A 27,781-nucleotide genomic window follows, 5' to 3' on the forward strand; every position below is an offset into this window, starting at 1 on the left:
CTGCTGTGTGATAAGCTGCAGCCCTCCAACACATCGCTGTGAAGGCCGTGGGTCGTGCAGGCTGTGTCTGTATCACAGCGGCCAACCTCGTCTACATTGACCTGGTTTCTGTTATGCGGCCGAAAGGAGCTTTTCAAACTCGTTTTTTCTCACGTAAACAACATTTGGGATCATGTGTAGAACTTCCTCTGCAAAGTGCCTGATTTGGTGCTCTACAAATAAACTCATACATTATATAAAGAGATTTAATTGTCATTTAAAAGACACAGGCAACATGGAATTTTTTTTTTTTTTTTTTTATATTCTTTATTTTTTTTTGACAGTTGCTAACAAAAACTTACATCAGCCCAAGGGCAATTCTTTCTTCTGCTGTCAACCTTTTTCAAAATTGGGTAACGTTTTACATTTTGGGAGAGGTACAGTGTGTACATGTAGACAATAATCACAGATCAGTAGAGAAAAAAAAAAAATAAATGAATAAAAACAAGCCGAATAAAAACCAACAACATGTTAGAGGGTGTTTTGAGCGAGAATGGGATAGGGGTCGGTGAGGCTCGCTAAATCAAGGCAACATTACAGGGTGGCATCATGGAATTTTAAAACTCTTTATACTGTACATTTGATCTTTTGAAGACAGTAAAAGGAGTTTGCACGGTAAAATCCATCTTAAGCTGTGTGCAAATTTTTTGTGGCGCTCACTCTTTACAGAATGAACACTAATGAGGTGAAATTAGGTGAAAGCCGTCAATACAAATTGATTGCCCTTGCTTAATCAATGGGGGGTGGAAATAATGAGTCAAATGGGTTAAAAAAGGATTTTATGTAATGGACTGGAAATTAACAAGACGTGTTTTCACTGAACTGCACAAAAACCCCTATCGCTTTTTCTATAAAAACAATGGATCACATGACTGCTTGTGTGTGAAAACAGAATTATCCCCTGACAGTTTTACAGCTGAGAGGTGGTTTGTTCGTGGATTGCAAAGAAACACTCTGAAGTTGTTTTCGGACGTGAACTCCAGAGAATTGGGCAGTTTCCAGAGATTGCCTTTAACAAATGAGAAACACAGCAGGAGATTTTCCAGGTCAGACGTGTAAACAACAGGACAATGTCTGGCATCTGCAGATAACTCGCAGGAGGCAGGACGATGAAGTATAAATTCAGCAGTAAAAATCCTGCGTTTGTTTGCAGCACATCAGCAAATCTGCAAAAGGTTGCTGTCTTTCCAAGGTTGACATCTTTGTGGCATCTTCCCACTCTCTCTTTTTCATCCTGACATATTTGTACTATTTGTGTTGTTTTTTTTTCAGTTTTGCGTCCGTTGTGTGTTATAAACATCAACATGCCCGTTCTGCTGTCCTTTCACATGGACCCAACTTTCTGGCATTTTATTAGGGGGGGGGGGCTGGCAGGAAAAGATCCAAAAGAGATCCAGAGCAACTGACTATGATATTTGAGTTCAGTGTGTGTCTGAAAAAAAACTATACACAGTTACACACAGAGTCGCACAAATCTGATAGACAGGCCTGTGTCTGCGCCGTGAAACCTTGAAGGGTGATTCAGGAAATGCTGTTCTTGTTAAACAACAGAACAAAAAGTACAAATGTATTCAAACCATCAGAGTGCGCACTCAGAAATAAGTGTTAGAACCAGTCTGCTAACTGTTCCAGGAGAGAGAGAGAGACAAAGAGAGAGAGAGTGTGTGTGTGTGTGTGTGTGTGTGTCTGTGTGTGTGTGTGTGTGTGTGTGTGTGTGTGTGTGCCCTCAGCAAATAATACAGGACTCATTAGAATTGCTGTCATGTCGCAGCACTGCCTGCAGCATTTCTTTCTGAGCACAGCGAGGCGTTCAGTCTGGTTTCAGGATCCAGAAGAACCGCACGAAGTTAGAAAAAAATACAAAAACTACCGAGGTTGTGTTTCGTGTTGGACCTGCTGCGATGCTTGAAGATGTTCTTCGAAGGGGAAGAGCCGTGTGGAACCAGATAAAGTTGTCACAACCTGTTTGTAAGTACTGAAGAGAAATCCTCTAAATAGTAATGAGACCTCCGAGTCAAGTTCTGTTCGCTCCTCCGACACGTTTTGATCTTTCCTGACAGAAAATATCATCTTCAGGGAAATGAGTTGATGGTTGAATTTTATGAAAAAAGCGACAAGTCGGAGTAGATACAGAATACTGGGTTTTTATTTTATTTTGTTGCCAGATGATTGTACTTTTTACAAAATAGAGCGGAAGGAAATGTGAGGAAATAAATTAGGATGAAGGGGAACCTGCTATTCTCCTATCCAGTGTGAATGATGTGTGATAGAAAACCACAGTATATGTTAACACTATTTTAATGCTACTTTTTATTTGTGTTAAACCATCATTTGTTGGGATCGTGCATGTCCTGCAAACATGGAGTAACAATAACAGCAAACAGAATTGTATCTCTGGCCAGCTGATGGATGAATTCAATATTCTCTCTCCTTGTAGCTGTTTTGGTCTCGATTATCCATCCATTATTTAAACCACTTATCGTTTTAAGCTGACATCAGGCAAGAGGCAGTGTGAACCCTGGTCAGGTCACCAGGATATCACAGGATATGACACACACATTTACACCTACGGCCAATTAAAATCTACAATTAACCACAACCTGCATGTTTTGGGATTGTGGAAGGAAGTTGGAGAACCCAGAGAGAACCCATGCAAACATGGGGAGAAAAGGAAAAACTCCAATAAGACCCCAGGCCAATCTGGGATTTGAACCAAGAAGTCAGGCAACAGAGCTACCCACTACACCACCATGCCGCCCTGGTGTCAACAGCGCCTGAATAAAATATCAGGCTCATGCTTATTCAGCTAAATGCATCACTGGGTTCCGACACTGGCTTTGTCTGCAGGTTGGTCTGCGTCTATCACAACACTTTATCTAAAAAGCAGCTTCCTGCTGTGACTGCAGTGAGCTTAGGGAGCAGAAACCTCCGCATTGATCCTAATAGATAAATCTCTGTTCAGCTGAAGGGTGCCGCAGAGATTTACTGATAATGATCTGTGGGTTCATCACTAATGACCCTCAATTACACTTTGTAGATCTACATTAAGGCAGCTTTGTGTGCTCAAAATTGCAAAAGTGCAAAAAATTGGCTTTCATTTGGCGTCGTGACTTTATTTGTCTATCAGCTTTGTGTTGTGTGTATTTGCATCGTCTTCTGGGAATCTCCCACGTGTTCCTGTTTGCTCCATTACCAGGAAGTGTATGTGTGTGTGGGGGTGGGGGGCGCACACTGAGCTCCAAAATGATGTTTTTATGTGACATATGTTTATTGGTGCCGCAGAACACGCAGAGAAACAGTTTGATTTACGGCATCGACGGCAGTAGTGCAGGTGTCATGGTTAAATTTACTGCCTGCTGTTGCCATGACCTTCATGGGCGCGTGGGTGTGGATTCGCTTCGATACCTAATCAATCACAGTAAAATCCATATCCATCACCATCCTTTTTAAAATTTAGTTTTTGTCTTTCCCATAAACATTAAAATAAACGGTATATTGCGCGATCTCTTCTCCGCTTCCTGTCTCCTCTGACTCCCCACGCCTCGGTGATCACAGGGCTGTTATAGGAGAGGCATTCTCTCCAGGCCGCTGTCATTATGATTCAGGAAAGTAAAAGACGGGAACGGCTTCTACAGACTTTTCTCTGACAGCTAAACGTTGTGGTCACATAATCGCTTTATTCCTGTTTGAACTGTCTGTGTCTGCTGCCTCCCTGAGGTACTCAGTGCCGGGAATCTGAGACTCAAGAGGGTCGGTTGCACATGAATCAGGTGTTAAAAGTTAAGATAAGGTTAATTTGAGCCGGGAGACCAAAGCTCAAATATAACATATCCTTGACGTAACAGGATCCAGCCCAGAGGATATACACAAGGTGCGTTATTTACCTTCAGTCTGCTGCTTTGAGGGTGACTGTGTTATGATGTGAAACTACTGTTTGGCTACAGTGGAGCTCTTTGGGGAGTTTTATTAGTACAGGAATAGAGACATGGAAAGAAGAGTTGAACTGAGGAGTCAGGACCTGGCAGAAGATGAGGGGAAATATCTGCAGTGACGTGATGAGTTGATTGAGCTGTGTGTTTGTGCGTTTGTGTGTGTGTTGGTGTGTGTGTGAGTGTGTGTTACAATACAGAGAGTGTTGGCTTCTGGTGTCGGCAGCAGATTAGTTCTGTTAGTGTCATGTTGTGAGGTGAAGGGGCACGACATTTATATCTGTCCCACCAAGGAGGGCGACTCTGTGTGTGTTTGTGTGTGTTCTTGGGGCAGTGGCTCTAAGATTTGGGGGGTGTTGTTGAAAATGTCAGAAATGTCATCACTCCTCAAGCTGTTTTAAAAGGTGACATTCTCTTCTCTCTCCTCTCTCTCTCTCAGATAAGCTGTTCGGAAAGCGGCTGCTGCAGGCCGGGAGACACATCATGTCTCATAAGTCTTGGATGAAGACGGTGCCCACAGAGAACTGTGACGTCCTCATGACATTTGCAGGTCAAGCACTCCACACACAAACACTCTCGTCTGTATCTCTATTTATTTGAGGACATCCCTGGTCCTTAAGCCCAACCTTTACTTATCATACTTCCTGCCCGGACCATAAACTAAGCCAGGGATTAGAGGAACTTCTTTTTATTCTTCTTCATTTTGTAATGGTTGTTACAAGAATGAATAGTTAGATGATACTGTCGACAGCAAAAAGGATAATTGCAACTTTAATATTGAGGATATTTGATATCCTTGTTACTGTTGACACTGTGCCCACAGCATAAAGAACTCGACCCAGTCAGAAACCAGGGTTACATTATTATCCCTTCAACTCTCTGAGCCAAAGCTTTAACATTAGAGGATCCGGCTTGTGATCAGCTGGAATAAGTGAACCAGCTCAGACGGCAGAGAGGAAAAGTCAATGTCTAGTGTTTGTTAGTACGACACTTCGCCTCCAGCTGCCGCTCAGGAATAAGCAGTGGGAGGATGGAGCAGCTCCTGTGTACGATGATGCGTGGATATGTTTGAAAATGTGTTTCTCTTCTTCGTTTCCTACCACAGACGCCACAGATGACCACACGTTACTATGGCTACTGAACCACATCCGGCTGGGAATCCCAGAGCTCATCATACAGATTCGACATCACAAGCACACACGAGTCTACGCGTTCTTCGTCACCGCCACGTATGAAAAGTAAGAAATCTGCCCAAGACTCCCGTTCATCACAGTTTTCCAGATGTTTTGTGCAAACCCCCGAAATAATCAATTTTCAGTGAAATAAGAGAGAAGCAGTGTATCCTTATGTTAAGGGAGGTGGATAAAGCAAACTGATAAATAGTTTAAACCTAAATCTTATCCCTGCTGCTGTATTTGACCATGAGAAATATAAAGAAAGGAAATCAGTTTTCTCATTTGTGAATTAGTGCATTTCACAATATTTATATGTATTTCTCCACATGGGTAAAGTGGAATGTGACTCAGAGAGCACATACCTCCACCAAGGCCCAACAGTCTCCTGATGAAACCACATTTAAATCCACTAAATCCTGATTTGGATTTGGATCGGCAGTCAGCCCACTAAACATGCCTGATGCTTTTCATCAAGGTCCATGAAGTATTCTCTGAGAAAGCAAAGGAAATGTTGGAGAAGGCTCCTAATGTTAAAGAAAGTTCAAATCTGGATCCGCTCCAAAATGGAATGGGTTCTTACTTGGGTCCCGCCCCGACCCTCCACATAATTCCATGGAAATAAGGTTGAGACGTTTTTCTCCTGTTATCTAACAAATGAACGCAGACAAAAACAAAACTTCCTTTGTGAAGGTAAAAATATTCCCAGCGATATAAAAAGATTTGACGGCTCCGTATTTATATTTAACCCTGCTGAACACACCCATTTCTGCTTCTCTCTCGTGACCTGTTACAGGTAGCTGCTGTTGAGGCCCTATTTACTTTAGCTTTGTGAATTAATCACACTGTCACTCTGGACACGACACAGACCAGAAGTTACAGCTGTAACTTTCCTCCTGAGAGACAGGAAATGAACGCACTGGCTACTGAATAATACAATAGATCACTTCCTCCAGTAGTTTGAGCTACAGTTATTTTTAGATGCTTCTGACGGAGTTGGGATATTGCAGATTAAAAATATCCCTGTTGTTCTGTGCTAGAGTGAAATAGCACAGTCATTTGTCATGGTTTTCATACATATATATAAAAATATATAACTGCAGCTATAATAAGCCGAGCAGTTTAGCTCCTGCACGGTGGATCATTAGTGAAGCTGCAGTGACGACAGGTGTATCGGCTCCACTCCTCTGCTGCTGCATGGGCTGCAGGTTGTTTCCAGTGTTGCAGGAAGCCAGGCGCAGGTTAAACAGTGGTTGATTGTATGCATTGTGATCAAAACACACAGACACAGTGTCTTTCAAAAAGAAGATGCCTGTGGGAATTGTGCACGGGCGCAGGGTCGTTTGCATCTCAGCGTTGACTTTGGTGTATAAATACTGAGAAATCCAATCCAGCAGACGAGAACAGCACTCACTGCTCCCTATTACATTTCAGCACATGACAAATGTTGAGTCCTCTCTGCTGACTGTGCATTTAAAAAAGAGACCAAACCATTCCCTGTGAATGGAGCAGGAGTGGACAGATGGCCAGGAGGAAAAGACAGGAAGAAATAAACAGAACATGAAAGAGAAGGGCAGAAGCAGAGAGAATAAGTGAGAGGATGAGGGCAGAGAGGACAAGGAAGGAGTGAGAAAAGGTAACGTGGTGGGAGGAGAGAGAGAGAGAGAGAGAGAGAGAGAGAGTCGGCTTTCAGAGAAATGCTCAAGGAAAAAGGATTTCAATGTCACTATTTCTCCTTTCTCTCTCACTCTTGCTCTCTCTCTCCTTCTCTCACTCTAGCTATTTCTCCTTTCTCTCTCTCTCTCTCTCTCTCGCACACACAAAAAAACACACACACACCTGCTGTCAGATGAGTTGACCTACATTTCATGTGATAGAAACGTTAACATGAAGTATCTCGCCCTCTCACCTTGGATAACTGTTCCTGAAGCACTGAGACTTTCCCTCCCTCTTTAGTCCAGTTAGCGATGTTCAAAAGTTTAAGGAAAAATATCATTCAAAATCTTGGCAAAGATAATAGTAATGTGATATTTATCGTAATCATAATTTATATCAAACGTTTGAACATTTTTATCTTGAGATCTTACATCTCCACTATCTAAAATCTTTGAAGCAGCCGTGTTAATGTTTGAATAGTGGCCAAATGTAGTCTGGTAGACACTTTTAACTCGTCGACCATCTGTATCTGAGAAGACAAGCTGAGGGCTCCACGCAGGCTTGTGTTTCATTATGATATCATCAGGGTTGTTTTCACACTAAGTGCTTGTTTTGAAGGAGCTCAGTAACTAGTGAAGGAATCCTGCGTTGCTCTCATGCATCATCACAGCGAGAGACCTTTTTCACAATGGCTCTATTTATTAATTAGAAAGCACAGTTGCAATCCATTACTCATTCCTCAGCCATGACTGGGCAGTTTGCAGCCATTCAATTTTGCTGACAGTCTACAACCGGATATACATATATTGAATTGGCATAAACCTTACGTGCAGAACGTCCCCTCAGAATTCTGCTGTCTAAGCTCGGCTTTGTCCACATGCTGTGTTTTAATTGCGTCTCCAAATTAGGACGAGTGTAAAAGGACGATAAAGTTTGTGATCAAATAAGAGAGGGAGGATCTCATTAAGATTCCTGGCAGCAGAAGGAGCCACACACCTCTGAGAGGCCCTGCAGTTATTGGCTTAGATTACTAAACAGTTGGTTTAAACAGAGACAGCCATGTTTTTTTGCCTCCTCAGACAAGGACATTGTCTGTAACAGCTGCGCTCACTAAACACCAGTCAGGGGTGATGCAGAACCGTACACCTCACATTCCTGCTGCAATCCATCCAAGTGCTGAGTGTGTGTCTCTGTCCGGCTCCTCCAAGTGCCTGGAGCTGCATGATGGATGGATGCTACAGGCTAAACTATTCATACATGTACATGTGAGGAAGGGAGGGAGAGAGAGAGAGTGAGAGAGAGAGAGAGAGAGAGAGAGAGGTGAGCTGTCGGCCTGTGGGGAACAGAGGGCGTGGTGCTGCATTATTACAAAGCTGCTGGGAAGGGCATAAGGAGAGGAGAAAGGGATGATGGGATGACGAAGGGGAGGGGGGGGGGTCAATGAGAGAACTCATTGGCATGAAAGGATGGAGAGAGGGGGGGATAAGAGGGATGGAGGAGAGAGGAGACAGAGTGACAGGGAAGGAGGAGAATGAGGAGGAGGGAGGAAGAGAAGGAGACATGGAGGAGGGGTTGTTGGGACATCTATCTATCTATCTATCTATCTGTTTATGTATCTATCGATCTATCTATCTATCTATCTATCTATCTATCTATCTATCTATCTATCTATCTATATCTATCTATCTATCTATCTATCTATCTATCTATCTATCTATCTATCTATCTATCTATCTATCTATCTATCTATCTATCTATCTATCTATCTATCTATCTATCTATCTATCTATCTATCTATCTATCTATCTATCTATCTATCTATCTATCTATCTATCTATCTATCTATCTATCTATCTATCTATCTATCTACCATTGTTTTCTACGCAGATAAAATTAAGTGTGTTTAGAAATGTGTTCAGCTACACACAACATGACTTCAATTAACAAATATAATAATGTTTTCAACAAATTTATCTATAGTTTTTTCTACAAATGTCTGAAAATAGTCAAAGGAAATTATAATTATGTTATGAAACAAAGTATAGAAAAGAAATAGAAATATTTTACACAAAAACAATATTATTCTATATATCAGCAATAAATACCTTAAATCCAGATTTCTATGTACATATACTTTTATTTCAATGGTACGCAACAGATTGTTAACATACATGTGCAATATGTGCATATCAGTCACTCTCTGAAACAAACGTTGTTGTGACAAGTTGAACCGAACGTTTAAGGTTTGTGGTTTTTCTTTGTGCTGCAGTTTGTTGCGAGGTGCTGACGAGATGGGACTGAGGAAAGGAGTGAAGCCCGAGTTCGGAGGAGGAACACGCAGCTTCTCCTGCGAGGAGGACTACATCTACGAGAACATCGAGAGCGAGCTGTGCTTCTTCACGTCACAGGTCAGAGTCGCTAACACACGTATGAACATGTTCTGAAGTTACCATGCGTGTCTCACTCCTCTCGTTCTCTGCAGGAGAGGCAGAGCATCATTAAATACTGGCTGGAAAATCTACGTGCCAAACACGGGGAGGTGCTTCACAATATCAACTTCCTGGAGGGCCAGCCAATCAGTAAGCTGCTTCTATCATCAGTACAATGCTAGGAGAGATTTGGTGATGTTTGTCATTTTTGAGACAGAGGGGTTTTCCCTGCTCGGCTTTGCAGATAATCCCTCAGTTGGTTTGGGTTTGAGGTCATGAGGATCTCACAGTTTACTGCAGTTGATCATTTTATTTTCTACTCCTCTCTGATCTCTTTGCGTTTCTGTCTTCTGTGCAAATCCAATTTATTCTCCTCTTGCTTCGTTATCCTCTGCAGTCCCGGAGCTGAGTGCGCGAGGTGTGATCCAGCAGATGTTTCCTCTCCATGAGCAGAGGATCCTGGGTCAGCTGATGAAGTCCTGGGTCCAGGCTGTTTGTGAGAAACAGCCTTTAGGTCAGAATCACCAAACATGAGCACAGACTGAGACAATCTGAAGCTTATACTAATCAGTTATTCCCACTTGTTTCATATCATATGTGACAAATTACACCATGAAGAAGTTACAAAGAACCCAGAAAATGTTTTGTCTCTGCGTCCTATTGGATTACAAACATGACCTGAAGCTTGTATAGATCAAAAATAACTTATAATCACATGGTAGGAATGATTTCATCGTAACATCTCTACAAAGTCAGATAAGGATGTAAAGTGTAGTTTAATTATGCATGAACTTCTCCAACCAATAGCCATTAAAGACACTATGTACAGTTTATTAGGATTAATCAATAATTTGTCCTCATATGGTAAAAATAACATCCTAATGTCTTGATGATGAAAGAACTTTATTACAAAATAAAATATTTAGCATTGTCTGACTGTGGAATAAGCAGCACACACAGCGTTTTCCTCATTCTTACTTCTGTTCTTCCCTGTGTCTGTGCAGATGATATCTGTGACTATTTCGGGGTGAAGATCGCCATGTATTTTGCCTGGTTGGGTTTCTACACCACATCCATGTTGTATCCTGCTGTGATCGGCTTTGTGCTGTGGATGCTCACCGAGTCAGATCAGGTGAGTGGGAGAATCCTGTCGTGGCCTAAAACATCTCTAATCACCAGCCGAAAAAGTATAGTATAACCTGATCAGAGGTTTAAGCATCTGTTTGTGTTTTTGGCCTTTTAGACGAGCCGTGACATCTGCTGTGTGGTGTTCGCCCTGTTCAACGTGGTGTGGGCCACTCTGTTTCTGGAGCGGTGGAAGAGGCGGGGGGCCGAGCTGGCGTACAAGTGGGGAACTCTGGACACGCCGTCTGAATCCCTAGAGGAACCACGGCCTCAGTTCCGGGTGAGAGAAAGTAAAACCTTCCACCCTCCTTTCCTCCCCTCCTCTATATGAGGTTGTTCACACTCTTTCTCTCTCTCTCTGCCTCTCTCTGTCTGCAGGGAGTCAAGCGCTGTAGTCCCATAACAGGATGTGAGGAGTTCTACTATCCTCCGTGGAGGAGGCGTGTATTCAGGTGGCTGGTCAGCCTGCCCATCTGTATCCTCTGTCTCTGTTTTGTCTTCCTGGTCATGCTCATCTGCTTTGAGCTGCAGGTCAGTCAGCTGTCAGCATCTGTTGCACACGTCTCCTGCTCGTCTGAACGTAGCACTCATACTTAAAACCTTTTGAATTGTGTATTTTTGTGGCGTGGTCCCTGCTATTGAACTTGTCTTTCAAAGAGCTGAGAGCCAACACGTGCTTGATGTTTTTTTCTTGGAGATGATGAACAAAAATCTGTGTCCCTGCAGGAGTTTGTGATGGGGATCAAGGAAATGCCTCGGCTAGCTCGCTTCATCCCCAAAATAATGCTAGCCATCACTGTGACGGCATGTGACGAGGTGTACAGGAAGATCGCCTGCTGGCTCAACGACATGGGTGAGGATTAATAAAGATCTTTATTATTAAAGATAACGATGTTGTCATTTGTGATTCTTGTAAACTCTAATTAACTTTTATTTTGCAGTATATTAAATTGTTTAAGATTCTTCAAGCGGTGCAATAAGAGATTATTCACTGTATATTATGTTTCAACAGAAAACTATAGACTCCAGAGTGCCTATGAGAAAAATCTCATCATCAAAATGGTTCTTGTGAGTGGCTTTTCATTACATAATATCTAAACCATATAATCTGATTATTTCCTTTCAAATATGACACCTGGCCTCTCTTTCTCTTGCAGTTTCAGTTTGTAAATTCTTATCTCAGCCTTTTTTACATTGGATTCTACCTCAAAGACATGGAGCGTCTGAAAGAGGTAAGAAACGTCTCCGTGGGTAAATCTCCAGACTCCCAACTCGTGTTGTAGTAATCTCTCATTCTTAAAATCCTCTGCTCTCTTTGCTTCCATGCATTGATTCCCATAACCATCCATCCACACTTCCATCCATTTGTGTGTCTGTGGAAGATGCTGCTGGTGTTGTCTCTATTGAGGAGTCTGCAGCGGCAGGTCCGGCTTAACCTGCTGCCCTCCCTCCGTTTCAAGATCAAGATGTATATAGTCTCTGTCCCCTGGTTCTCCAGGGCTTTTCTCAGGTCCAAAGTACGAGCCACTGTTCATCCTCAGGGTGGGAGATCAAAGGTCCAATTATGGGGGTCCTTTTGCATGGCACTTTTCAACCATGAGTGTGTTGGATGAACCAGCAGCCCATTGTTTTAATTGTCTCTGTCTGGTGAAGGCTTGCTTTTACAAATTTAATTGTTTTCTATAGGCATTAAAGGATTCATTTTCACGTTTTAAAAACTAAAACCAAATTCAGATTTGACGATATCACCTTCTCAAATATGATATGTGTCATTTTGAAACTTCCCAGACAGCAGTGACATGTGGGCCCGGTTCATGCGTTGATATTCTAATCTCAAAATAACTAAGTGTTAAATGACTGGTGGACGACTGAGAACTCACACCACACCCCCAACCCACCTTCCCTTCATGAGACCACCTCACCTGCATACACGTTTTTCTTTGACATTGGGTAATGTGGAGTCAAAATGGATTTCTTTATTTGTCTTTTCCTCTCATGCAGTCTGAGTAAATCGTTGTTTACAACTCTCACACTTACTCACACTTACATTTCTCACCCAGTCTTGCCAGTTTCTGTTACTCTCTCAGCCGGAGTGACAATTCATTCATAAACTGATAAAATCACCTGACTTCATTGTTTTCCCATGTCGTAGTACCAACTTATATACTGTGCACACTTCATAATATATATTCTGAACACTATATTACCACACAAGAATAAAAATAAGCAGACACGACTTTTCTTGGATTTATCCATTTGCCGCAGTGAAATAAATAGAAGAAAAGTAAAAATAAGCTAGATAGACACGACTTTTCTTGTATTTTTGTAGTTACTCTCGCTGCTGTAGTGAAATAAATAGAAAACAAAAGTAAAAATAACCTGGCTAAAACACTAAAAACACAGAAAACCATCTGCTGTTGTCAGCTTGATTCAAACTCTGACATGGCTGAGCTGACTGTTCCAGTCGGAAGCAGCGGGAACACACGATCTCCTTTTCTCCGTTTTCCGAGGTCTCCCATCATTGACTGAAATAACATTCTGTCCGTGTCCTTGACTGGGATTCAGTGTGGTTTGGTGTTTGCATCTTGTGCATCAGCATTATTTGACTTGGAGACAGGATGAAACAACAGTAAAGCCTTCGTGACGCAGTTAATGACAATGTTCATCCTCTGGGTTTATGTTAAACGGCTGAAGATAAACTCACTGCTTGGTTTTGAGTGTTAAAGGATGATTCTGGTGTATAAGGACATTTTTCTATTTCCATTTCTATTAGCTCAATGTGTTTTATTACTTAACTCGCTGGAGAAATCGCTGAAAAAACACACATCAACATGCTAAAGCTTTATGGGATGTGTTTTATTCGGTGGTGAAAGTGAAAGTCAACCCAAAATAGTTTGAACCATCAGAGAAAGAAGAAAGTACAGTCGAATATATCTTCATATATATTAAGTCTTGTTTTTAAGTAAATTAAGCATGATGGTTCAAATATAGGATTTGCATTTGTTTGGTATGAGAGTTACTGAAAGGCTTCTAATGCTCATGATCATCAGTGAAATATGCTTTCAGAGGTGTTGGAGCATATTCCCACAGTGAATTAGACGCTCTGATGTTGGTTCTTTCAAATATATTACACTTCTGGACACATCCCAAGGAAGTCATGACATTTTTAATGCACTGGGAAGCATTCTGCAGCAGGCCTCTGTCTTACGTGATTTGCTTGTGGATAGAGTCTGCATACATAAGTGTGTTATGATTGATTTGTTGCATTAAGAGTGTGTTTCCCACTGATCCTCTCAGCCTGGGAGTCTATTCTCTCCTCTGTCCAGCCGGCCCTCTTTGTTCCTCTTGCATCCCGAGCAGTTTGCATTTTGTTTTCCAGGGAGGCGTTTCTTTAAAATGTTCTGATGAGTCATGACTGTTCCTCTGCGTCCTTCTCAAGATGCTGGCCACTCTGCTCATCATTCGCCAGTTCCTTCAAAATGTGAAGGAGGTGCTGCAGCCTTATCTGTATGAGCGCCACAAGCTGGGCGAGCTCTCACTGCGAGCCATGTGGGACCTGCTGCTCTCAGTGCTGCTGAAGTATGCCCGGCTGGCCGCTGGGAAAGCCCAGGTCTCTCCCACTGACCATCACATGCCGGGACCTGGACTGAGGGGCACGCGGCCTGGGCTGGGGCAGCCAGAGAGGAGGTCAGACTCATTACTTACATTACGTTTAACATTAAAATGGGTTAATTTTCTGAATTCAACATCTATATAATTAGCTGTATTTGTGTGAAATTATTCCTTTTGAAAAACAACCAATTTCACAGACATATCAACATTTATGTTTTCATTTACACATATACGATAAATAAAAGCTTTTAGTATCCTGCAGAGAAGATGCATTTATGTCTGTTATACTTGCAAATATATATATTTATTTTTTATTTATCAGACATTATATTGTTATTGAAATGTATTACTCCAAAAAATCCATATTGATGGGGCTTCAGATATAAACATCAACACCTAAAGTATAAGTCACTGCAGACAGACCTTGTGTTCAAACAGACAGTTATGATTCAAGTTGGGGTTAGACACTGAGCTGTTGACACAATCGTATTTGTTGTTTTTAACACGTTTTGTCTGACGTCTGTTGGTCTCTTCGACTCCTCTCAGGGAGAAGAAGTGTTTAAACGGGGGGTGCGGGGTGCCCGATGAAGAGGAGGGAGGTGAGCGGGACGAGGCCGACAGTGGGAGGTTCAGCGAAGGAGAGACGGAGGAGGAAAGTCTGATCGACTGCGGTTTGAAGCTGAGGAAGGTCAGCTTCATAGAGAAGGTAAAATACACTGTGGTAACAAAAATGTGACTTGTACTGTTTTTTTAATATATTTAATATAGCCTTTATTATTAATAGATTTTTTTGCTGATCTATGATGATGCTCAGGTGGACAGAAGGCCCGTCTGCACTGGACCCCCCATGGACAACAGTTTCGTGGACGAAGGGAGCCCCACCATGGTGGAAAAGGGAATGGACCCGGCCTCTATGTTTGAAATGTGTGACGACGACGACGATAATGACATCCATGATGTGAAGGAGACCGGTGGGGGAGGGACAGGTGCGGCGGAGGGAGCTAATGCTGCTGCTGCTGCTGCTCCACTTCCCTCCGGCTCTGACAGCAGCATGTCACTGCGAAACAGGAGAAGAGGCGGGAGCACGGAGAGACCCGAGCCTAAAACGAAAAGGGAGTCGTGGATTGACCCCCCCGAAGAGAGGGAGAGCACCACGCTCACTCAGGCTGAGATGGAGAGCTGCATGCAGTCTTATGCTGTAAGGAGGAAACATCTCTTCTGTGAACTGTGGACAGTGTGTCAACAGACAGACGTTGTATCAGTCACCCTGGGTGTTTCCCTCATATCAGGAAGACGAGTTGTAATAACACTTGTAATAGCACAGACCCAGGAAAGACTGATGTTAATTGACAAAGCCGAGCGTCACTTTATATTACGGTGGCTGGGAAAGAAAACTGCACTGTGTATTTTGTCATTTTGTTTTTGCAGTTCAAACAAACTCGTAAATCCGTACTAATCCTCATTGCTGCGACTTCTTTAGCAAACACACAAGGTAAATTGAGTACAAGCCCAAAACCCTGCATCACTATGAACACAGGGGACACACTCGGGATGTAGATCTACTTTTCTGTGACGATCCAGGCAGCAAATTCTGTATTTCATTATGATCAGATTATTTCTGAGATTATTTCTGTTTGAGTAGATTATTTGAAAAGCTGATTGACCCTTGCTTTCTAAATGTCTCATAACAGAAACCCCCAGACGGACAAATTCATCTGAGCGGTTTTCTATGAAAGTTAGATCGCAGAGAGTTTCTCTGTAGATCAGTCTCATTGTGACGCAATAACATGATCAGAACAGATAGAAAACAGCAACTAGATGTTGTCTAATAGTAGAAAACCACCTTCTTCTGCATGTTGTCAGCTGGGGAACTCGCTGTCATTCTCCTCATACTTAGTTCAGCACTGCAACATGAACAGAATCCATCAGCCTTCAGTGACACGACTGCCCAAGAGCCCAGAGTGTGATCTGAATAACAACTATTGTTTCAAAAAATGCTAAGCTATCACCTTTCTTATCTGTTCTTCTGCTCATTGATTTGCTCCAGTCAAACAAATTCTTCTTCTCTATTAGTGCAATGTTGGCATTCGGACCCGAGCTGTGGTGCAATGATCTCTTTTGTCCCTCCCAGGACACCTTCCAGGACTACCAGGAGATGTTTGTCCAGTTCGGATACGTGGTGCTCTTCTCCTCAGCCTTCCCCCTGGCGGCCATGTGCGCGCTCATCAACAATATCATCGAGATCCGCAGCGATGCCTTCAAGCTCTGCACCGGCCTGCAGAGGCCGTTCGGACTCCGGGTGGAGAGCATCGGCCAGTGGCAGGTGAGTGAAGAGTTGACATTAGCTCATGAGCTTTTTCTGCCAAGCCTGAACGTCAGCAGAATTTATTGTCACTCGAGGACAACTCGAAATATTGAACCTTGACTACTGTATGTAGCATTGGCATTGGATTTTATCAAGCACTAACATCGGGCTGAAAACAATCACAACTAGCACTTAACTGAGGGTAATTGGCCACTTTATGACCAAATTGCATATACAGAATATGTATTTAGATCAACATGTATACAGAACATTTTCTGCAAATTGCTCACAGGGAACACAACATATCCATTCTTATATGGTTGAAAGTTGAATATTTGTTACTGTACAGTACTGAATACAGATCACCTCATTTAAAATCCTTATTTTGATTCACAAAATCCACATCATTATCCCAAACTGCACCATATTTCACTTTATTCATAGATATTAACACTCTGCACATTTTCTTTTTATAGAGACCTCTACATTATCTCTTGATTAATTCCCCACAATTTCAAAAACGCCCGATCTCACAATGTTTTCAAATTCATGGATTCGCCACTTAATGGAATACACTCCAAAAATCAATGGCTTCTTGTTTGGCCCGCACTCCACCCTTCCACTGAGTTTCAGGAAAATCTATTCTGTAGTTTCGGCGTAATCCTGCCAACAGTCGGACAAACAGCCACGAACCTGAACATAAATATAAATATAAAAGCTCGCTCTTTTCTCAGCAAAATCACCAAATCGATTTTTTAAGAAACAACAAAGCTGCAACCTGTTCTCTTGTTCACAGACTGCAATGGAAGCCATGGGCCTAATCGCCATCGTCGTGAACTGTTACCTGATTGGTCAGTGTGGTCAGCTGCAGCGTCTGTTCCCGTGGCTCAGCCCGGAGATGGCCATCATCTCCATCGTCATCCTCGAGGTTTGTTCTCGCTCGACACTCAGAAAGACTCCGAACTTTTTCAGACTTTAACTCTGGAACACTTCCAACACCACCCCCCCTTTTCTAATGACCCAGCAAAAGATGTACCCTAATCAGAGTATGTGCCAGATATTCTGGTCGCACATCCATTTACAACTTTAGGTTTTGTTTTCTATCTGTAAAGACTTTGGACGATTCGTTAAATGCTACAGATAGTTTCAAAAGAATGTTAAGAAGAAGATGTGTTGGTTGGTCAAAAATATGCATGCATTATAAACATATATTCTGATCATAGAGTATGTTCACTGATTGTCCATAACTGAGTCTGAAGCTCCCTCCGTGTTTCTCCTGCTTCCTGGAACATGCTCTGGTTCACGTTGGCTCTGTCAGCCGTGCACTCTGTGGCTCTATTTTTGGAAAAGGGTAAACAGCCTGCAGCTCTGTCTTGGCCTGGTAAAGGAGCCGGGCCGATCAGGAGGAGAATCTCACAGCCCAATGTTTGTTGGGTGCTCTGTTTCTGACCCTGGCTGCACTGAATTAATGTCGTGTTTTTAAGTCTCTTCCTGTTTGTCTGCAGCACTTTGCCATTCTCCTGAAGTACATCATCCACATTGCCATACCTGACATTCCCACATGGGTCACAGAGGAGATGGCTAAACTGGATTATCAGCGCAGGGACGCCTTCAAGGTAAATGAGGAGACTTATTTATATTAATTAATCAATTAATTAATTAATTTTAATTAAAATTTCAATTCAAGAGAGATAAAGTTCAAGATCAAGAACTTTTCAGGCAGATTGAACATGGTCTCAAAATATTACCTCGTGATTTTACTTAAATGTAATAAAACTAGAATAACACTCAGTAGAGCAAAAGTCTTGACAGTCCCCTGATGAAACCACATTTAAATGTACTAGATCCAGATTTTTGTTTGCAGCAGATTGTTAACAATCATATATACGTAGCAGATTTTTACTATAAATTGTTCTCTGAGAAATCTACGAAAATGTTAAAACATTTCTGGATCCGCACAAAAATTGTATTGGTTCTTCCTTGGGTCATCCCTCACCCATCCACAAAATGTCATGCAAATCAGTAAATGAGTTTCTCATAATCCTGCTGACAATCAAATAAACTAATAAACAAATGTACAGACTCAAGATTTAGCAAAATCCATACACGGATGAAAACATGCATTAAAAGGAATCGTCCGATTACGGATGTCCTTGCCTCTTTGTCATAAAAGATAGTTTAAGAATGTGAAAAAATTCCCCGATCCTTCCTCCAGGTTCGGTGGAAAATCCGTAAAATATTTTTTGTGTAATCCTCCTGAGAAATAAACCAACAAACTGACGCCCATGAAAACATCAGCTCTTTGGCAGAAGCAGAAAACATTCTGTTCTGCGATGCTGCACTTTTCTTTCTAGAGTTTCATTCTGCTGATACTTTAACAACAACACATTTGAGAAATACAATTTCTACGACATGGCAAAGAGAATAAGGTGTAGCTGTGCCCTGCAGTGCTAATGCAGGCTTATTACTACAGTCAGGTATTTGTTTGATTGTTGGCACTGCAGTATAGAAAAGGTTTGCTGGGTTACTGCTGATTCCGATAAACATATCGTGGCGATGTTTCCCTTCCTCTGCAGAAGCACGAGCGACAGGCGCAGCAGCATTACCAGCAGCTGCAGAGGAGGAAGAGGGAGGAAGAGGAGAGGCAGAGGCAGGCGGAGCACGTGGCCCGGAGAGAGAGGGAGCGGGACGAGAGCAAGGGCGACTCCTCTGGGGATCATCACCATGACAAGAGTCACGGCAGCAAATCGCGGGCCGGGGGTGGAGGAGGGGGAGGAGGCGGGGGGTCCGACAAACCCAAGAGGCCCAGCTCTCTGCTGGCCAACAACAACGTGATGAAGCTGAAGCAGATCATCCCGCTGCAGAGCAAGTTCTCCTCGGCTGGCGCCCGCTCGCCGCAGTCGCCCACCAGCAACGAGCCAAAGCTCCCTGGGTTCCTGAGCTTCAAGTTCCTCAAGTCACCTGAGAACAAGAAGGAAGTCGTGGCGTCTGCCGCCTCAGCAGCCAACGCCACCGCAGCGGCATCGTCATCATCTTCATCATCAGGTAGCAGCTCTCAGGAGCGTTCTCAGTCACCCAGCAAAGCCTTCAACCCTGGGAAACTGTTTAACTTTGGGAAATCCGAGGGCGGGACGTGTGTGAACGGGGCGCCGCTGCCCAGACCCGGGGAGGGCGCTTCAGAAAGACACATTTCCAGGTCTGACTTGAACGGCGTTCCAGACGAGATCCCCTCGCCTGGAGGGGGAGACTCTGAGAACGGACCTTCAACAGTCATGGACGGCTCTAAAGTTTAGTCGCTCCAGAGAGAACGAAACTCGTCTCAGCCGAGGAAGCAACGTGTTAACGGCGAGGAGAAGCCTGACCCACCTGCTGATCGTCCTCGTGGCGTGCAGACGTACCTGAAGCAGGGAGAGGAAACCATGAGATGATGAGAGGTGACTCGTGTGTTGGGATATTTTGCTGAGGGACAGGGAAAAAAACAGGCTTTGTGAGAAAGACGTTGCTACAATGACCTGATAAACACACATTCACATGCATACACACAGACACAAACAATCCTTTACACACACAGACAAACATACAACCCCTTCCTTGTCTGCAATACATAAAGAAATGCATGAGCTGCGTTTCTTATATTTTCAAGCCTTTAAAGCAGAGAGCTGTGTTTCTTGATTTTTTCTTTTTCTAGTCAGAAATTGTAAGCATCTCTGCGGCCTCCCACTCGGACATATCAGCTTGCTGCGGAGGAAATACGATTTAAAAAAAAACTGGTGTGAAAGGATCTACGATTGTACATGCGATTAACTACTGAGAGTGTTCTTTAGCTGTCACAACAGGAATGCTAGGGCCCCTCATGAGTGGGTACAAAAAAGAAGCAATACCAATCAGTGTTTTAATTATTCCTATCAATCATCACCCAAACCCTCCCTTTATGAACATCCCCGATAAATCACCAGCTTTATTTTCAAAGCAGAGGTGATGTCCTCCCACATGTGGTCCCGACCTGTGGCAGAGTCAGATTTGTTCCAAGACAAAGAAGTTGAGCTGTCACATACCAGTGTTTCCCCCAAAAGACGGAGTGAAGGAGAGACCAGAAAAAGCAAATAAATAAATGAATAGAATAGAGCAGACGATGGTGATTTTGCAAAAAACTAAAAAAGGAAACTGGAGGACAGAGGCCTGAGCGCCGTTCTCCATCCAGGCCTGTAGAACATCTAGTAGGCAGACTGAGCTCCATTCCACACACTCCAACCAGACTTGGCAAAACGAGCGAGTTCAAGAAAAAACAACAACATTTGCACTAAACCTCGACGCCCTGCATAGAAGCAAACCTCTCTCCACCAGAGAGAGAGAGAGAGAGAGAGCGCTGACACCAGCTTGCCTCCTGACATTATGCAAAAGCTGGATTGTTTGTTTCCCTCCTCTCACCCGTCCCTGCGCTCAGCTACTATGGAACTTTCCTAAATATTCAGAACAGGCTTTTAGAAAATAACAGAAAACAAAAAAAACAATAGCTGCTCTTTTTTTATGTTGAGCTTTATCTTTTTTATACGCATCCTTTGCTGACGATGTCGATTTTCTTTTCTTTTTTTTTAACCAAAGTGTTTTTTCTTTCGGATTATACTGTTATCCCATCATGTATTTTCTGTATGAATTCTGTTCATCGTGCACTTCGGCACCGTTTGTAAAATAGATGCTCCTCAAAGTACGGAAGCCCATCGTCGTCTACCATTCATTAACCGGTATTTCACTTCTTCAGTCTCCCCAGAAGGGGGCGCCACCGTGACCTGCCTCAACTCAAATGGGGACAAATTGAAATAAGCGGTTAGTCATCAGACTTGTGTGGTTGCAGCAGGACTGAAAGGGAAATGAATCCCGGCGTCTAACACAGCAGCGAAGGTTTCAGTGGCCATCGCCCTCTGGGTTGAGACACAGTAACATTAACTATGCATTTCCACGCCTTCACCTCTGGCAATGATTTTGGCAATAACCGAGTTGTTGAAGACTATTACCCCCCCACCACCACCTGCAGCACCACTTCCTTCTGCATCACCCCGAGCCAGACTCTATGCATCTTTTGTTTTTTTACCGTCCAGTCAGAGCTCATATTTAATGTGCGGAAACAGTTGATCTCATCCGTCCACAGCTTTGTGTTTACAGAACCGACCCGTCCTGGGGGTGCTGACGACACAGAGCTTCAAACTGGTTTTTATGTTCCCTCGCTGCTTTCATAACTTTACAGTAAGCAAAGTCCACCTCTTAGTCATGCGCCTAAATAGAATTCCGAAACGTACTTCCACAGAAAGACAAAAATATCTTGCTGACAATGAATGCAATAAGGAAATAGGACTTCTGTGTGGTCGCAGTGTCGTGTGACAGTAAATCTACAGTATGTTCTTTTTATATCTGGAAGTTATTGTTCTCTGTACGTGTAAAATGAGAAGAGAAAATGCTGAAAGACATTTGATATCCCCGGTGTCTCTTTGTTTTGTTCTCACTGGAGAACAGCAGCTGAGCTTAATTACATCCAAACCTTTATTCTTGCAGCATCAGGGACGAATAACTCCATGATGCAACAGAGTCCATTCATCAGCGTTTGGATGTTTTTGTAGAGAGGACCAGCCGGTGTCCTGGTGGAGGCCACTGGAGTGAGAGGGCAAACATGAGGGCGTTTGCTGACTCCGGCAAATCGCTGGGGAGTTCAGATCAGGCCTGGATTTGTATCTAGTTCCTCCTTAATCAGGGAGAACTGGGCACAATTAACCAATTTTCATCCTTGAGTTCTTGTTAGCAGCAACAAATTTTGCATATTGTTTTAGCGGAGGTCTTTAAATTTGCATGAATTGAAGTAAAGTAACAACATGTTAGTGACTCGGGCCAAGCACAGGCGTCAGCTCAGACTCATCAGTCTTTAATTCACTATCAAAGCAGCAGCTCTTGAAGGAATTTACTGTATCCACACTTAAGTCAAATCAGTGGGAAAGGACGAGTGATTTATTAAATGTTCTGTCTGGACGATGATAAGTGTCTGAACAGGTGAGATTCTCACCACAGCTACATTAAAAAAAAACTGACCCTCAACCTCGAAGTCTAAGACATCTTTGTGGAAGCCTCACTTACTCAACATCACACGCTCTTCCAATGTACCACTGTACAAAACAAACCTTTTAAAGAAAAATACTGGGAAATGGGACTATTTATTTCTTTTAATTTATTTTGTCATATTTTTGTAAGACCTGAAGAATAGTTAATAAAACTATTTCAAATGCATTGTATGTGTTGTGACTCATTTCTTTTTACTCGACATGCAGAAGCAGAAGGATTCTAGAGTTCTGACACATTTTCAAAGTACCACATGACAAAGAGAACCCCAGTTTCAATCCAGTTTTATTTCGGCAAAGCTAAAAAGAGCACACGTCTTATCTAACACACATGAGATAGGGGCAAGGCCTGGGGTGGAGCAGCAGAACAGTCTATCAGAGCAGAAGCACAACACGGTTCTTCGCTTCAATAACAGATGGTGTATTTATACCGCAGGTAGGAAGATGACCGTCCACGCTGTCGACCCACGCTGCAGCATCAACCAATAAAAAGACAGGACGCTTTAATGTGAATCTGATGTGCGGTTGTAAGAAAAACTATTTTTAAAAGAAAAGAAAAAGCTTCATTCAGTCATGTACAGTAAGACTGATGCAAAACTGAATCTCTGGAACAAGGCAGGATGGCGACAGCACTTGGCTGTGCATGCTTATTATTGAGTATTCTATGGCTGAAATTATAACGACACCTTCCACAACAACCAACGCCTCCCCCCCGCGCCTTCACCCTCGTGTTCATCGAAGCCAGCTCTCAGATTCATCCCGTGTGGGGCTGTCACACAGCCGGGGCGAACAGAACAGCCATCCCCAGCAGAGAGAGGCTGAACAGCGCTGACAGGTTGTAAGGCCTCGAGGCAAAAACCTCCCTCAGTCACGTGAGACAACACCGCACCCCCTGCACCCCCCCACTCATTACTGCTCCATGGATATGAAACCCACCCATGACAACATCAACATGCGAGAAGGGGGGGTCACGTCCGCTCGGCTCTCAACACTCCCAAGGGGGATTTTCTATTGTATCCACAGGTGTGTAATATTTTACAAAAAAAATGAAGACACAAAAGATACTCCATATGTTTTTGGTAATTATTTACACACAATGTATTATTTTTCATACATTACTATACATGTTTTTCTTCACTATCTGTGCTGTTGCCGAGTGGTGCAGCTGGAAACCCAACAACACGATAAACACTTTCATTACTGGATGGGACTTTTTCCATCTTTCTCATCTTAAAACTGAAACCCAAGGCCTTTGTTACTCACTACCTTCCACTGGCCAGAAGGTGGTGCTAGATGTAAAAAATATTTCTCAAGAGCCACAAACACAACATTTTTCCTACAGAGCACAAGTCCCAGGATAGAACGACGATATGCATATTCACCATAAACACACATCTAAGGGAAACAGTTGCTTCTACTTTGTGCTGTTCTTCACAGTGCGTTCTTGGTTCTGTTGATTCTGACAGTGTGGAGAAATGTGGCAAAGCCCCCGTGTGGCCGCAGGGTGGGCAGTGAAACCGAGAGGGCGGGCACTGTGGCTGGCAGGAAGCTCATTGCCGTACGTAAAAAATAAAAAGGTATCATAAGAAAATTAAAACAGTAACAAAAAATGTTATCGTTGCACTAATCAGTACAGACTCTCCAGGAGGCCGGAGGCTACACGAGTCATGTATGAGACTGATTCTTGGGGTATAGTTTCATCTGTGAAGTCCATCGCTGATCCTAAATCTACTCCGACACGTTTTCGACTATTGACTCAGCTCTCACCCACACACACACACATAGTACAACGCACAATAAACCCACAATCACAGCTCTGCATGCATACAAGCATATACATTTATACTCACACACACAGGGAATAGCCAACGTTACTTAACACCCGTATAAGGATCCCTCACTGATGGTGGTTCTGTGGATCTCTTCATGCACTCAAACCTTTACACCAGGAAAGGCTGCTTTGTTGGTAGGAATTCCCCCAATTCTTTGTGTGTGATTCTGGCATCCTGCCATAGTATTCGGGTCGGATTATCCTTTGAATTTGTTGGTTTGTATTAGCTATACCCTGTGCACGCAAACACACACACACGTTCATTCACACATATATATATATACACACACACACACAAGCACATTTACGAGTCCTCATTCAGCTCTTGGCTATCTGTCCTGGCGATCTTCCTTGGGGGTGCCGGGCTGTCACCCTCACTTTGTTCCTGTTCCCTTTTCTTTGCTGCATTCTGTGTGACACAGAGAATCGTACAGCAATCGGTAAATTCACACAGTTTGTTTTTGTAATAATAATAAAATTACCAAACACCACAGATTATTCAAAGTTAGTAAAGACCCAATATAAAAAAGACTTAGGTTATAAAGTCTAAACAAGTTCACCAGCTCACCTTTTTGTCCCACTGCTGATGGAGGTAACGCAGGAGGATGTTGGTTTTCTCTGTTACAATAACTGTAGAGGAAACACAGCAAATAAATAATTTTAGTCTCCACATAACCATAGTATAAATATGATAAATGATATGATGACATTTATTAAAAACACAGCAGTGGTTCTAAATTCATTTTGGGATGAATAGAGTATGTATCCATCTCTAACCCACAGTGAAGCTAAAGTATCTTGATCACCACCCCTGGTGGCTGGCTGCATACAAGTAAAAAATCCTGCCTCCTCTATGTTAGTGGACAGGACATTAGCCAAACTAAAAAGTACACGTTAAATACATGTTTTCTCCAAGATGATATCTGTGATTTTCGGTAGCTCTTATCACACTGATGTGTGTTATAATTATATTCAACTAATTATATAAGTATAGACAAATAGAAGGACAGTGACCTTTAAACCCTGCAACAAAGCAGAAGGTGTAAGGTGCAGACTTTAAACTACCTCACAAGATTGGAAGTTTACTTTTTAACAGGCATCAACAGAATCACTTATTCTTCTCCTATTCTATGGAGCCGCCGCTGGTGCAGATATTGGTGGTAGTAGCAAATATTCAAACGAGAACTTTGAAGGCCAAAGTGGAGAAGGGTGCCATGAGAACAGCAGTTGAACTTATATTCAAAATTATATTATATTATATTTAAGTGATCTTTATTTCTGGTAAGTTTAATTCAATTCAACAGGGTGAAAAAAAAAAATCATGATTCTAATGTGGGTTATTTTGGCTTGATTTTCTGGTGGAAGGAGATGGGCACATTTCCTCTATTTTAATATACAGTCTAAGACATATCTGTCCATCTCTCCAGGCTATTTACTGTGAGCTTGGTGCTTACTCTGTTCAGAGGGGTATTCACGTGTTGGCAGGTACACAGAAGGCCTTCGATTCTGTAAAACAGGTCAGTAAGAGGTTACAAAAAGCAACTGTGAATTCTTCTCAAGCAACATTTTGTGTATGAAACTTAAATAACAAAGCCAGCATTGTTTATTTGATGTGTCGGGAAACATTTTTTGAAATATAAAGTTAAACGTATGATCCAAAGCAAATTTTCAGTGGGCTATGTGACAGTCTAGTGAAATACATATCATCAGAGGATACTCACTGATGCTTTACATACAGAGTCTGCGTGAAATCGGCTGAAGTTGCTCTTATTGTAGACAGGAAGTCCCTTCAAGAAATCCGCCTGTGGGGGAAAGAGAGGTTTGATAAGTGTCTTTTTCTTCTATCAGGCAGTTTATGACAATCTCAACAAGGTTGCAAGTCTCAGGCCATGTGTCTTTGTGTGTGTGTGTGTGTGTGCGTGTGCGTGTGCGTGTGCGTGTGTGTGTGTGTGTGTGTGTGTCATTGTGTCTGTCTGTGTGTGTGTGTCTGTGTCTGTCTCTGTGTGTGCACTTTATTTTTAATGCTGATATTTCCTGAAGCGTCCTCAATTGCTTGTATCACCACAACGCATTGTTTGTGAAAATTCAACAAAATATAGTTTTATTATTATTATTATTATTTATCACTATTATAATTTGCCAGAGTTGTCACAATTACACTGGGAACATTATTTACTCCTTCGACTGACACAGCGACAACAAAGCACGCAGCCGTCTGACAGAAGAGAAGAAATACACAATACGTTGTTCGAAAATGAAGACGCTAAGTTCGTTTTCCAGATTTGCCTCGTCACACATGTGTCATGTTGACAACACACTCGACACACTTAAGAATGATCATCTGTTGATTTCAAACAGATAAACAACACTTGCATTACAGAAACTATGAAAAACAAACACACCCGTTCTCTGATGATCGTTTGTGTTGTTGTCATTCTCCGATGAATGAACCTGAACCTGTGTATTCTTCAGAACTCCCTGGGTCTCCTATGAAGAGGAGCATCACTTAGTGAAGCCTGGTATTAAGTATAAATGCGTTTACTCTGTGTTGGGACTATCACCAGATGACATGGGCGTTACCAGCACATCTGGTGGCTCGCTGTTTCGAATCCCGTTCAAGGATGTTGTACTATTTTGTTTTTGTTTTTAACCATTTGATTTATATTGCTGTCTCAACGTGATGCTGACACGGACACATGAACTCAGGATTTTTATTTCAGCGAGACCTTCAGTAGATCACTTCAAACACAGGCGCTTTGTCAAAATGACGAATCTGCGACCGGCCATCAACACCTGGAAAAAGGTAAACATATCGCCAGTTGATAATATGTCCGCCAGTTAAACTGGAACACCGGCTCGGCCTCGGTACATGCATATCACACAGGAGGAGCAGGTGTGGCTAGCAGCTAGCTCGCACTTAGCACGTTCGCTGTTCCTACATGAACCTGGGAGACATGGTGTGTGTTTGTGTGTGTGTTAGTGTGTGTGTGTAATGCAAACCTTCTCCATGATGCCTCCAGGAACGTCGAACCACCGACTTGTGGTGCTGTGTGTGTGTGTTGTCGTGATGGCAGCGGCGGTGTGTTACGGTTAGCCACGCTAGCTTCGCGGCTAGCTCACCAATCACACTGTCCTGCCCGGCTCCTCCTGGCGCACAATGATGACGAGCTTCCGTCACACGTTGTCGATTCCCTCCCGGATCCACGTGTCTGTGAGAATAAGGGATCAGACAACGAGGAAGGTGAGGAAGAGGAGGTCAGCACATGAGTTTTTAGCAGAGCTGCTTCCACAGGACTCCTGCAGCTAGCATGGTGGTTGCTTCCGCAGCACCGCCCCCGAGAGCGCCCATTGGCCGAGACTTGTGTCCACGTGACGGCAGCTCGACCAGACAGCCAATCATCGAAGAGAAAGAACAAGCTAGGTGAATAGCTAGGTGATCTGCTCTGCACATGAGGAGCAGTTAACAAGTGCTCTGTTCTTTTCTGTTTTGATTTATTCTAATCTATTCTATTCTATTCTTTTCTATTCTATTACAATCTATTATATTCTATTTCATTATGTTCTATTCCCTTCTATTAAGAT

At 42.8% G+C, this 27,781-nt stretch overlaps 2 protein-coding genes across 3 annotated transcripts; one reads left to right on the top strand and one right to left on the bottom strand.

Moving 5' to 3' along the window:
• The first annotated feature begins 1,940 nt into the window (after window positions 1-1,940).
• ano8b (anoctamin 8b) lies at window positions 1,941-19,560 on the top strand. Its single transcript, XM_061078588.1, has 20 exons — window positions 1,941-2,007; window positions 4,408-4,518; window positions 5,074-5,206; window positions 9,066-9,204; window positions 9,279-9,375; window positions 9,623-9,739; window positions 10,230-10,357; window positions 10,469-10,630; window positions 10,729-10,881; window positions 11,077-11,203; window positions 11,363-11,418; window positions 11,508-11,582; window positions 11,733-11,867; window positions 13,790-14,037; window positions 14,509-14,668; window positions 14,777-15,160; window positions 16,094-16,285; window positions 17,064-17,195; window positions 17,773-17,883; window positions 18,844-19,560. The coding sequence occupies exons 1-20, from the start codon at window positions 1,941-1,943 to the stop codon at window positions 19,558-19,560; spliced, it is 3,444 nt and encodes a 1,147-aa protein (XP_060934571.1).
• Window positions 19,561-22,636: 3,076 nt separating this feature from the next.
• dda1 (DET1 and DDB1 associated 1) lies at window positions 22,637-27,507 on the bottom strand. Of its 2 annotated transcripts, none has more exons than XM_061077832.1 (5): window positions 27,200-27,507; window positions 25,936-26,001; window positions 25,654-25,705; window positions 24,768-24,829; window positions 22,637-24,608 (listed from the first exon to the last, which is right to left on the bottom strand). In XM_061077832.1, the coding sequence occupies exons 1-5, from the start codon at window positions 27,206-27,208 to the stop codon at window positions 24,504-24,506; spliced, it is 294 nt and encodes a 97-aa protein (XP_060933815.1). In that variant the 5' UTR covers window positions 27,209-27,507; the 3' UTR covers window positions 22,637-24,503. The 2 variants fall into 2 exon arrangements, with proteins under 2 accessions (XP_060933815.1, XP_060933814.1); XM_061077831.1 differs by having other exon boundaries at window positions 25,921-26,001.
• Between the last annotated feature and the right edge of the window lie 274 nt (window positions 27,508-27,781).

This window comes from Limanda limanda, chromosome 9, assembly GCF_963576545.1.
Source record: "Limanda limanda chromosome 9, fLimLim1.1, whole genome shotgun sequence".
Taxonomy (NCBI): Eukaryota; Metazoa; Chordata; class Actinopteri; order Pleuronectiformes; family Pleuronectidae; genus Limanda; species Limanda limanda.

Excerpts from the sequence above, each read along its gene's own strand:
- ano8b (XM_061078588.1), top strand. The coding sequence starts at position 1,941 with ATGCTTGAAGATGTTCTTCGAAGGGGAAGAGCCGTGTGGAACCAGATA. Across the intron at positions 2,008-4,407 it reads AAAGTTGTCACAACCTGTTT|ATAAGCTGTTCGGAAAGCGG; the intron begins GTAAGTACTGAA and ends TCTCTCTCTCAG. Across the intron at positions 10,631-10,728 it reads AACCACGGCCTCAGTTCCGG|GGAGTCAAGCGCTGTAGTCC; the intron begins GTGAGAGAAAGT and ends CTCTGTCTGCAG.
- dda1 (XM_061077831.1), bottom strand. Across the intron at positions 24,830-25,653 it reads TGAATACCCCTCTGAACAGA|TTATTGTAACAGAGAAAACC; the intron begins GTAAGCACCAAG and ends TTTCCTCTACAG. Across the intron at positions 24,609-24,767 it reads ATCAGCAGTGGGACAAAAAG|AATGCAGCAAAGAAAAGGGA; the intron begins GTGAGCTGGTGA and ends TGTGTCACACAG.